Consider the following 12347-nt stretch of genomic DNA (forward strand, 5'->3'; position numbering starts at 1 on the left):
ATCATGCACATAAATACCTTCAAATAATATTCTCTTTCTTAAACAACGGAGCAAAATTTTTCTATAAAACTCAACTTGCTCAGTTTATTTAATATTTAAACCCACCTAAATAATTAAATATATTAAATCAGCCCCTGAATAAATTTTGAGTATCTTGAATTAAATTAGATTCTTGAAAAATGTGAAATTTTTATCTTGAAACTAAACATAAAAATGCAGGTTGACTATAATTTGAATTAAATGTATTTAGAAAATAAGAATTATTAAATAATATTATATAATTCATTATAATATTTAATATTTAAATTTTTTTTAGAAAGAAATTATTAAAAAAGCTGTTATAGGATTTAAATTTTGCATGTAGAGCTCAACTTTAGTAATAATAAATGATAAATACCTTAATTCATTAATAAAGTTTGTTATAATTTAGTGGGAGGATTTATAACCAAGTGCGATAACTGAATTTATTTTACAAAAAGCAATCTACTTTTACACTAGCAATGCTTTGATTCTATTAATTTTTGATAATTAATAAGAATTTACTTATAATGAGACAGCTTTTTTTCTTATTAATAATAATAATTTAGAAATTTAAATTTTATATCTTACACACCTAAAAAGTATTTTTAATACTCAATTTAGCACAATTGGTCACCTTTAATAGTATTAATACATATTAAGACAAAAAATTTTAATACCAAAAATAGCCTTTTGATTCTTATTTATTAAAATCAAAAAGTTAAATTTTAATAATGAAAATTATTGTGAAAAGTCTTTACTAATTTTTTTGAATAGTATTTCTTCCAATCTAATTTCTTGACTTGCTTGCTTATTTTTTTTTTTGAATAGAACTTTTTTCTATTCCAGTACTCATCTTATTTAATTGAAAGGTGAAAAAGAAGCGAGCTATGAATATATAAATTAATTATAACAAAAAAATTCAATACAAAAAAAAAAAATTTAAATTAAGAGTAATAATAACATTATTAAAAATAAAAAACAATAATTAAGATAAAAGCATATAATTTAAAACATATAAAAATAAATGAGTTCTGCTGATACTATGTAAACTTCTAAATTCAGAAAAATGCAATAATCAATCCATAGATGGTTATGGCACAACACATCCAACGAAAAATCTATTTCTTAATCATATATTTTAGAAGACTAAACTTTCTATCTTGTCAGATAGTGCTGCTTTGCAATTGCTCTTTTAACATGGACTATGTCTCAACTTGATTCTCGTCACGCTATTATTACTAATTTCTAATATCTTACCGAATGGGGTGTAAATTTGACAGTCGTATATTTTGCTTTATCCCTAAGAATTATGAAGGACCACAAATTTGCTGAAAAATATTGGAAAATTACTCACGTAATTTTTGAAATAGTTTACTCAGCTGAATTTATTATTACTGCTATGTACTGGGGTGCTATATACTAAACTATTAAAAGAGAAAAGGATGCCTATTATCTTACCTTAACATCTCTTGAACATGGTGGAATGTTTGTTCTTTTAATTATAGATAACATATTTAATCGTATTAAATTCTATAAGAGACACTTGATCTATCTTATATCTTTCATTATTTTTTACTTAACTATAAATCTGACTGTTACTCTTTGTTTTGAACCTGTTTATGCAATAATTGATTGGAAGAGCAAAGAATCTCATATTTTCGCTACTGTTGCTCTTCTCAGCACTGTCTTCCATTTCGTTATTGCACGTATTATCTACGAACTTTTTAAGAAAAAGAAGGTTGAAAAGACTGTAGTTGCTGATGATTACTTCTTCACTGATAAACCCTTCTAATTAACACATATAAATAAGGCCCTTGAAAATAAGTTTGTATGGTGGGTTCTCATAATTTCAGTTAGCATGATGGTATTAAGCACAATCATCACTGCTGAGTATTGAATCAAAATAAATAATTTATTTATACACAAAATTAACCTGAAAACCATAACAATATTTTTATTCAATTACCCTTATAACTAACCATTATTATCAATAGTTCCTAGAACTAACATAGCTTAACTTAAAGAATAAATAAATGCTTATCATTACAGTTTGAAAACTAAGGAGCATTAAAACTATAAAGGAAAAAACTAAAGTATTTTTAAAAATATAAATCAGATAATAACGAAATATAAACTTAAATCTCTACATTTGTTATATACATATTTTATTTTATTCTTGAACTGTATTTTCTACTAATATTTTGAAAAAAATCTAATCTCAATCTTAAAAATAACATTTGTGTTTATTTATAAAGTCTTAATAATTAGTTACATGTATGATTTCTTAAGAAAAGTTGTTTTCCCAAAAATTAAATAAAAAAAATCCTGTCATAGAATTTTTTTAGTAGATGTTAAAGATTAATTAGACGTCTTTATTATCCATAAAAAAAAAATTGGGGAACCAATCAATAATAATAAAAGCTTAGCTGATAAGCAACTCTAATATCTAACCAGTAACTATTATTTAATAATTTTAAGAGCTAGTTTTCTCCATAAATGATTAGAATATATATTACGTTAGATTATATTTGCTTGAATTTATTTAAATTATGATGCTATTTTCAACCAACTTCTTAGATAATTCATGCAAATTTTACCCACTTTTGTAAAGACATCATTTTATTTATAAATTTTTTTATATCCTAAAAATAGCTGCAATTTTCAAAATTGAGATAATTGTAAGGTTGGTAAATAACATTTATAAGTACTTTTATAAATAATTTTTATTAGACCCAAAAAATTTAATATAAACTCATATTTTTAGTATCTATTTTTCATGATAAAATTTAATGAATTATGTTGATATTAAAAAAATATTTATTTTAAACAATAAAGTAAGAAATTTTTACCAATAAACATTTTAATTTTATTTCTATTTTTAACTTTATTTTTATGCATCCATTCCTAATAACATATTTTATAATAAAAGAATTACCTCTAATTCTAAGTCTTGCAATTATTATTATTTTATAGTCACAGTAAAATTCTTCTAGTTCATTAAATTGAAAGTTAAATGTCTATTTTTTAAAAATGTTATTATCATATTTTTACTTAAATCAATAATACAGTATGAATCATTCCAAAAATTATCCAATATTAGCTTATCTATAATATATATCATTATTACATCACCAAATTTATAGTGTCTCATACATTAAAAACTCTGATTTTATAAATTTTAAAAAAATGTAATTTAGTTTTTTTTAAATTAAGTAAGATATTTGTGCCCTTTATATCTACTATTTATATAAAAATGAAAAATTAGTTTAATTTATTATATTTAAATTAAGATACTATAAAGCTTTAAGAACTTTTTTATTTAATATTGAAATGTAAAATAATCTTATTAATAAAGGAAAACCATTTAATAAAGAAGAATTAGTATTTATCAAATATTTATTTCTGTAAATTTATATTTTTGTTGTAAACCTTTCTTATAGATTACCAAATATACATTTAACTCAATAAAATATTTATGGATATATTTAAACATATAAGATCAAATACAAACGTATCAATTAATAATTTATGAATATATTGTATTTGTATGGCTTTAATTTATTTATCAATTTATTAAATTTACAATAAAGCTATACTAAAAGTATATTTATAATTTTAAAGATCATATTAGATCTAGTATTTTTTTCCAAAGCTGCTTAGCGAGATATATAGTCAGTTTTATTTAAATTGTAGGATTAACTGGCATATAAAATACTTGAATAGTAATTACTGGTTTCCAACAAAATTAGTTAGAGAACTTTATTCCTTGTTCAAAGTTTTAGCAGATTGTATCCTTTTATTTTTAAATGAGTGTAAAAATAAATATTTTTTAATGATTATAAAAATATTGAATTATTTAAAAACTAGAAGCGATACATTCAAAAAGTCTCTACAGAGTAACTTGAATAAGTTAGAAAGCAATCATTAGAAAATTAGGGATAGCTGCGCAAAATTTCTTATGAGAGAAGCCTTAAGGACCCAATTGATATTCTTTAGCTTAATAAAAAAGTAAGGAATAAGGAGTAACTCTCAATTGTTAGCTAATATTTAAAGCAGTTTCCAAATTTTAAAATAATACAAAATGAAAATAATTATAATGAAAAAATATTTTAATTTTTAGATAAAACGACATATTAAAAATTTAAGAAAGGCGAATTTATATTTCATAATTAAGATAAAAATGACATATATTATTTTATTTTATCAGGAGAAATATCAACTTATGCTAAAAAAAGTCAATAAAATTTAAATCGTAGCTAGACTCCTCCAATATAGATGTAATATTTAGGAACTTAATCTACATAATCTCCGCAGTCTTAGAAATACTTAGAAAAAAATAATATCTAGTTCTAACAGTAAATAAGCAACTTTTAAAATCTAAAAAAATAAAGTACTCAAAACAATTTTGATAGTAGTCCAAGCGATAATATATGTGAAAATGATGAAGATGAAGATTATTAGCTTTTAAAAATGTAGAATGATAAGATAGGATAATATTTTGAAAGAGAAGGTTATGGTCGTTTGAAATATAGCCGAATTTAAATTCTTAAATAAAAGTAATGCTTTGGAGATTTGAGTAAAAAGTATAAGTCATTTTCAGCTGTAGCTAAAAGTGACCAAGTTGAACTGCTAAAAATATAGAATAAAGATTTTACAAATATATTCGATTTTTTTGAAAGGAAAATAGAAATGACTACTTAGGTTTTGAGAAAATAGTTTGAAGGGCTAGTAAGTGATCGCATATTGATAAATTTAGCTTATATGTTTGAAGATGATGGAGATATATTGAGTGCAGGGGAATATGTTTATAGAGAATCTGATGCAATTAATAGATTATATATTGTAAAAGATGGATATTTAGATTTAGTTAAAAGGGTTAAAAATATTAAAAATAAATATGTAGAGAAAAAAATATCAATTTTATCTATGGGTGAGTTGTTTGGATATGAAAGCTTAACAAATATTGTAGATGCTGTCAAAGAAAATATTTAAAAATAAAATTCAAATAATGAAGAAGATGTCCCACCTTAGTAAAAAGAAGAAGTAATATGTCTTCACAAATTTGCATGCAAATCAACAACAGAAAGAGCTTCCATTTACTGGCTTGATTTAAAGGTATTAAGAAAAAGAGATGAGTATGGGGAATTCTTCAATCATCTTAATAGACTTGGAGGGAAAAAATCTCTCTACTATGAAGAGAGGTTATAAAAAATGCTATAAATAGAAGAAAAATAGCATACAGACTAAGCTAGTTTGTCACCCTCTAAACAAAGAGATCCTAAAACAAATTTTAAAGAAAATGCATAAGGGATATTAGAAAGATAAAGCTCTAACGTATTTGATTATGGGTTATCTCCTTCTTAGCATTCTTTTAGTTAAATTGATGAGCTGAGCTCTCCTTTAATAAAAAAGAAACTAAGTTAAAATAAAGATAAATTAGATTAGCCTAGTAAAACCTTTCAATTTAAGAGAAACTCATCTTTAGTTGCTGTTAGTATCACTTAAAATAATAATAGCAACAGCAATAATAATGAAGTTGCATTTACTGAGTAAACTCCTGAAATTAGAAGGAAAACGTATAATTCAGTATAGTTTGGAAACGCTTAATAAGTTTAGTCTTAGGTTGAAGTAATTCTTGAAAACGATGAGCTATTCAACTCCACAATAAATTAAACTAAATTTTAATTATCAAAAAAAAAATATTAATCTTTTAATGATGAGTTTTAAGCAAATCTCTAAGAAGGAAATCAAAAAATTAATATGAATAGTTCTAAAAATTCATTTAATTCAACAAATGACCTAGGATTTTAGCTTAAACCTATTTACAACAACTAAAATAATTTAAATAATAACCAAAACTACAGAAATAGAAATAAAAAAGATAATTATTAATAAATAGATTAAAGGTAAATTTAAGCATCTCCATTTTCATCACCTGTTAAGTTGAGGAAAATGAGAATATAAGATTCCTAAAATCAAGGGTCTGTTAAAAGTTTCACCACAGAAATGGATAATCTCTCTAAGAAAAATACTATTAAAATAGGCTCGAATAACTAAATTATAGAAGAGTTTCAAGTCAAGTTAAATCCAAACTTATTAAAAATTAGCTCTTATGATACACCTAAAGAGTATGAAGAATAGATGAAATAGTAAATAGAAAGAAAATTAAAAAAATAAGATTCTGGAAGGCTTCTTCAAAGAAAAAGAGAAAACGAATATCAGTCGCAACACCCCTCAAGTATTGATATAAAATAAGTATAAGATATGATAAAAATAAAAGAAGATATTGTAAATAACAAAGGTATTCCAAAAATAGTTTAGCTTGCTGCAAGTGGTTTGCCGACATTTGAAGAATCTGAAAGGATTTAAAGGGTTTTAAAGAAATCAAATACAAAGTCTATAAATGGAAATCTTTCTATTTCAGCGGTCAACAATATGACTAAAAATCCTTAGAGCTATTCCCCTAGAAATTTAAAAAAAGGTTCTGCTAACAACTCACCAAATGTTTCAGTAAGTTTAAATGCAAGTATTTCAAGGATTATGAAAAATAGAATGAATCCTTATTCAGATCTTAATGAATCAAAAGCATCTTATGAAAATATTTCAAGGAATGAAATTAATTCTCCTATGAAAATAAAATCTTTTTAGAAACTAAATTTCTTTGAAGAAGATGACTCACAAATGCAATAAATTAGCTTTTAGAATTTGAAGCAAAATTAAAATTCATCTCCACTTATAAGTGTTAATTAAATTGACAAAGAAATAGAAGCAAATGAATCCATTTTTAAATTCACTTGCGAATCTCCTCGATTAAAGCTTTAACTAAAACAAAAAAGCCCGGAACCCTCTTTAGAGTTAAACACTTTAAATATAAAAGAAAATAATTCAAAATAAATTCTTCTTTCTCCTGTCAGTGGGTGTGCAGATAACTTCAATAATGTTAGTGAATTTTAGGAAACTGTAAAATTATAAACTAATAAGCAAAATAATTCCAATGAGAAGTTCATCTAAAAGCAATTAGAGTAGTAATATGATAATTTAGATGAAATTATTAGCAGATAAAAATAAACACTTTAATAGCTTGCCATAAGCTAAACTGAAAAAAAGCATTTAAAAAGTATAACAGCTAAGCTTTAAGAAGCCACTAGAGCATAACCTAACAAAAATATAAGTCTAATAAATAGCCTTGGAAATAGAAGACATTCTTCTATTGCAGAAGATATAGCAAATAACTCAAGGCTATCAAATAATTTATTTCCATAATTTTTAAATAATAGAACAAGCCTTATTAGCACTGTTTCAAATATAGAAAATATTCAATAAAAGAATACTAGATCTTCTAGTGGGTCTTAAAAAGATAAATAAGAATAGACACCTTTGATTCTTAAGCCTTAACCTTAGTAAGCCATTAATTAGCAGCCTAATAGTTGCCAATTTTCACCAAATAAGTAATCTAAAATAACTTTATAAGTTGAAGAATAAAAGCCAAAACATAATAAAAATCTGACATTCAATCAAAATTTACTTAAAAAGAGTTTAATTAGACAACAGCTACACAAAAAGTATTCATAAATAGTATCAAGCAGTCCATTTAGAGATAAAATAATCTTATTATATGAAAATAATTAAAGTTAATCTTAGTAGAACTCTCAGCTAATTGAAGGAGTCAATGGATATACGATCAATGAAAGCCCAATAAAGTATTCCAAGAATAAAATACAAGAAATTAATCATCATTTTACTGTAGATCCAAAAAATGTGTTTCCTTAATCTTAAGAAAACTCTAGAAATATATCTCTTACAATCTAAAATTCTAACACAGAGTGTAAATTAAACAGTAATATACACCAAGGATTAAGTTTACTTTAAAAATACTAGTAAATACCAATAAATAAATCTTTATCAAATTAAAATCGATTTTGTTCAACATAAAGAATTCGAAATGTCAATAGTCTGCACTTAATCATGAACACTGGAAAAACAGATCAAGATAATAAAAACAAATTTTTCTAATAACTAAACGTAAAAAATTTAAGTATCCACAACAATTCATCTGAAAGGTATCATCTTGCTCCATTAAAAAACTATTCTACAATTATAACAAATTTGCCTGCTCGTTAGGTTTCTCATTAAAGTCTCTAAAATGTATTAACTATTTAACCAAAATACGATCCTTCATCAAAAAATCCATAAAATATTCTAAATTCAAACAATGGTAAACCAACTTACCAAAACATAAATCAATTACTTAAACCAATTAATTTATCAGAGTCAACTTTCAGAGAGAAAAAAGGTTTTTCTTTACATTCTAATTTCTGATAAGGAGAAAAAAATAAATAATTTTGTTTCAAAATTATTTAATTAAATTAAATTTTTTATATTATTCTTACAAAAATATATTCAATTAAGCTATATAAGATTAATCATTAAATTTAATAGTTATACAAAGTATTATTATTTAAAATCCCTTAATATGATTTTCTTTTACTTATTCATAAATAATTTCATCAATTATATAAAATTTTTGTTTGGAATAAAATATTCCCTCCTACTTTTTCATGTATTTTATGAATATATAAGATGAAATTTAAAAAATAAAAATAGGATATTTTTCTGAAATAAATAAAACCTATACACTAAGACATACTATATAATATGTTTTGTCAAATTAAATCTTTAATTAAAAATACATAAAGTTTTAGTCAAAAAAACTTTGAATATCTATATCAAATATATTGTGATAAATCTATATTTTCAACATCCTTGATCTAAAATTCATTTTCTTTCATATCTTAAATATAAATTTGACGCTTTTCTAAACAGAATCCAACCCATTCATAAAGCTTTAGTTTCATATATAACTGAATTCTTAGTCTATCTAATACGATACCATCAGAATAGAAATCCTAGATTTCTTCAGCATCTATCTATCCTGTTTACATCTTATTTTGTAAACCCTTTTTCACATTAAATAAATTAAAATTTAGATTAAAGTTATCAATTTATATTACGTATAGACATTTAAATGCATTTTCTTGTAAAGCTTTTGCTTTTGCCTTTTCTTCTTTGAGTCCACTCTTAGCAAAGAAAGCTTGTGCTTTTGCTTACTAGTCAGTCATTTTTTCTAAATAACTCATACAATAATTATAATCAAGATCCTCAGGATTGAGGGCTTATTTCATAGTCAAACCTTAAGGAAGCATATCTTCAGTTAGTTATTTTAAGATAGCTGCTTCACGGAATTCCCCTCCTCTTTTCAAAAACTATTATTTATTTATTTACATAAAAAATAAAAATTGTTTATTAAAATTGATAAACGTATTTACAGTAATTTAAGGTTTAATATAAGCCATTATTTTTTTAAGCTCTTCTCCTTTATTTTAAGTATTTTTTATTTTCTAAATGATTGATTTGACATTGATTTCCTTTACATCTTCAATATCCCATTCATTATCTATCATATCTTAAATAAGTAATTGTCTTCTAGCTAAACAAAACGATGCCCAATCATATAAGCCTAACTTAATATATAATTCAATACGAAGTCTATCTTTGACGATTGCATCACAATAATAGGTATAAATTTAATTTAAAGTAACTTTTCCTGATTCAACTTTACTTGGAAGTATTTCTAGTTCCTATTTAAATGATTTGAGTTTGAATTAAATTTCAAAATTAATATGAAAAATTATTTACAAACTTCTTTCCCATAGCTTCTTCAATTTGAGTATTAGCAAATTTTCTGTCTTAAAATTTTCCTAAACTTACATAGTACTTAGATAACTCTTTGAGGATATCTTCCATTTGATTTATGTAGGAAGAGCAAAATGTTGTTTTAAAGTCTTCTGGGAATATAACTTCCTGTTTAGTTAATCCTTCTGGTATCATACTGTCTTACAAATTACTAAAGACAGCATATGATTTAGAAGTATCATCTCTTGTTAAATACTTTATTAAAAATTTTTTTTTTTTGTTAACTTAATTTTTAATTTTCTTAAAGGAATTAAAAATTACTTGGAGTTTTGGGACTATATCTTCACCAAACTAATCTTACTGTTATTCTTATTTTTAACTTTTTTATGGCTGATTAGCAACTATTCTATATTATTCAGGAATTTTCGAATCTAAGAAAATCTAAAGGTCATTGTTTACTTCGAATGGCTGGAATTGCTTAATGATAATTAATGAGCGGATGTTGATGGGAGTAAACATTTAAGTACAAATCCTTATTCTAACTTCAAACTAGTTTTTAAATATAGAATAATAATTTTACATACAATAATTTATTTAATTTACATGTAAGTCAAAGGTATCCTTTTTATGTTAAACCTAAATAGGTTTATTTATGGATGACTTTGTAGCTAGATCTAAAAGAGGAATTGATATTCTTCCGTACTCATCCTATCCAAAAAGAGTGCCTTTTTTGAAAATATTAACATTTATAGTTCTTGTATGAATTTAGTTATCAAGTTGTTTAATGTCAGGTCCACGAGAATACTTTTTCATGTAATTCCATTCTAAATTTTCATTACACCAATCGACATTATCGCTAATAATTTATTTGTTAAGCTCAAACGAATAGCTTAAAGAATACTTCCCTTTAGGTACTCCTGTTAGTTTTTTAAATTTGATAATCATATCCTAAAATTCTACTTCGGTATCTTCAAGAACTAAATTTCTTTTTTCTTCTTTTACTTCAATTATAGGGAGGGGAGTAACTGTTTAATCTAAGGTATTCAAATAATTGAATAGAGCTTAGTATTATTTAATCTTGAAAGACGAGTATACTGGCCAGTTGTGTTCTTTAGTTTTTTTTGCATTCCTTGAAAATTCTTTAAACTTCTTTTCTTTATCTAAAACTTCTTAAACCAAGAGAAAGAGAGTTTTTAGTTCTATTTATATAAAATAAAATTTAAGAATAATTTTTTGTCCAATAAAATATTTATGTACTCTAATTAAAAGTATTTTCATCCATTCCTAAGACAATTTCTCTAGTTAAAGGAGGCATTTCAGCTGTGATAATCTAATTTATACTTACTTCTTAACCGTTTTAAAGTTAAGACAAGATCGCATTAGCTCTCTATAAAAGAGGCATTAATTTAGTGGATAACTCTTACAATCTAGATTCTTTCATCTATTTAATAAGTAAAGTAAAATAAAGACCATATGCTACTAAAATAATTTTTTACATTTGCAGAAATGTATGTCACCATATTGTGATATTATTTGTATCTCGTAGCAAATAATAAGAACTTTTCATTGAAGGGTTTTTTATCCAAATCAATAATATCGTAAATTGATTGATCTAAGTTTTTTCCACTCAAAATAGCTATTTTTTTTAGTGCTAATTCCTTTTCATTTGCCAATAACTCAAATTCCTTCTTGATTGCTTAAACTCTATTAGATAGCTATTTATCATATTTTGTTTCTTTTTAGCCACTCTTTTCTTACAGCTGCTTTAGTCCTATAAAATATTTCATTGTTTTTTACAAATTTTATGCATATTCTTAAAAAGTCATTTTCCCACTCATTATTTTTTCAATGTAAAATTTAATGACAGCTCTAATTTTTTCTCTTAATTCGCATTTAAATTTCTACAATTCATAAGTTATTTATCCACTAATGATTTCTTTATCTAATCCTACTAAAATAGTTTTCAAAGTCATCAATGAAGAAATTTCTTTAGGATTGTAATGCTTGCTTTCTAATTCTTGAATAGCTTAATTTTAATTCTATTATGCCATTATCTCTCTTTCCTATATCTTTAAAACTTGATCTTTATTTTTACTAATAGAATAGAAGAATTTTATTTACCTTTTGATACTTATTTATTATATAAATTTTATAAAAAATATCTTATAAATCATCAAAAATTTTGTAGCATAATTTTTAATCTAATATTCTATGTCATAGCTTCTTTGCAAGTGTTACTTAACAAATTAATATGAACTAAATTTTGAAATATTTTAACTTTATGAAATAGAATAAATAATTCACAAGTCTAATTAATTCGATTTAATTAAAATTTAAATAAAATATCTTAATTAATTTTAATAAAATAATTAATTGACTTTTTATATTTTATGCTTACATCTTTTAAAAAAGAGTCATCTTGAATAATTGAAAATATTTAATTTTTGTTTGTGATTGATAAGATAAAAACTATAATATTATAGCTTTCATAATTATCTTAAAATGAAGTTTAGTATTTTGAAAAAGTGAAGTTAATAGAAATGATGATGATGAACTTAATTGAAATTTAAAAATAAAAAATTCATCTTACTGATCTCTAAAAGTAAACAATCACTTAGATAAATATTAATATA

The 12347-nt window shown here is 23.6% G+C and overlaps 3 protein-coding genes across 3 annotated transcripts; 2 read left to right on the forward strand and 1 right to left on the reverse strand. All coding sequences in view use genetic code 6, as the record gives it.

Annotated features, from left to right (window-relative positions):
* Positions 1-1045: 1045 nt before the first annotated feature.
* TTHERM_00473060 (transmembrane protein, putative) lies at positions 1046-1918 on the forward strand (the record flags this gene model as incomplete). Its single annotated transcript, XM_001023889.1, has 1 exon — positions 1046-1918. One exon carries the CDS (start codon positions 1046-1048, stop codon positions 1916-1918), a length of 873 nt encoding a protein of 290 aa, XP_001023889.1.
* A 1909-nt stretch (positions 1919-3827) lies between these two features.
* Positions 3828-8340, forward strand: TTHERM_00473070 (hypothetical protein; the record flags this gene model as incomplete). The annotated part of the gene is made up of 2 exons (XM_001023890.2): positions 3828-3833; positions 3889-8340. 2 exons carry the CDS (start codon positions 3828-3830, stop codon positions 8338-8340), a joined length of 4458 nt encoding a protein of 1485 aa, XP_001023890.2.
* Positions 8341-8747: 407 nt separating this feature from the next.
* TTHERM_00473080 (hypothetical protein) lies at positions 8748-11888 on the reverse strand (the record flags this gene model as incomplete). The annotated part of the gene is made up of 8 exons (XM_001023891.2): positions 8748-8978; positions 9033-9284; positions 9348-9659; positions 9718-9969; positions 10036-10263; positions 10318-10913; positions 10972-11155; positions 11211-11888. 8 exons carry the CDS (start codon positions 11886-11888, stop codon positions 8748-8750), a joined length of 2733 nt encoding a protein of 910 aa, XP_001023891.2.
* Positions 11889-12347: the final 459 nt, after the last annotated feature.

This window comes from Tetrahymena thermophila, assembly GCF_000189635.1.
Source record: "Tetrahymena thermophila SB210 genomic scaffold scf_8254403, whole genome shotgun sequence".
Taxonomy (NCBI): Eukaryota; Ciliophora; class Oligohymenophorea; order Hymenostomatida; family Tetrahymenidae; genus Tetrahymena; species Tetrahymena thermophila.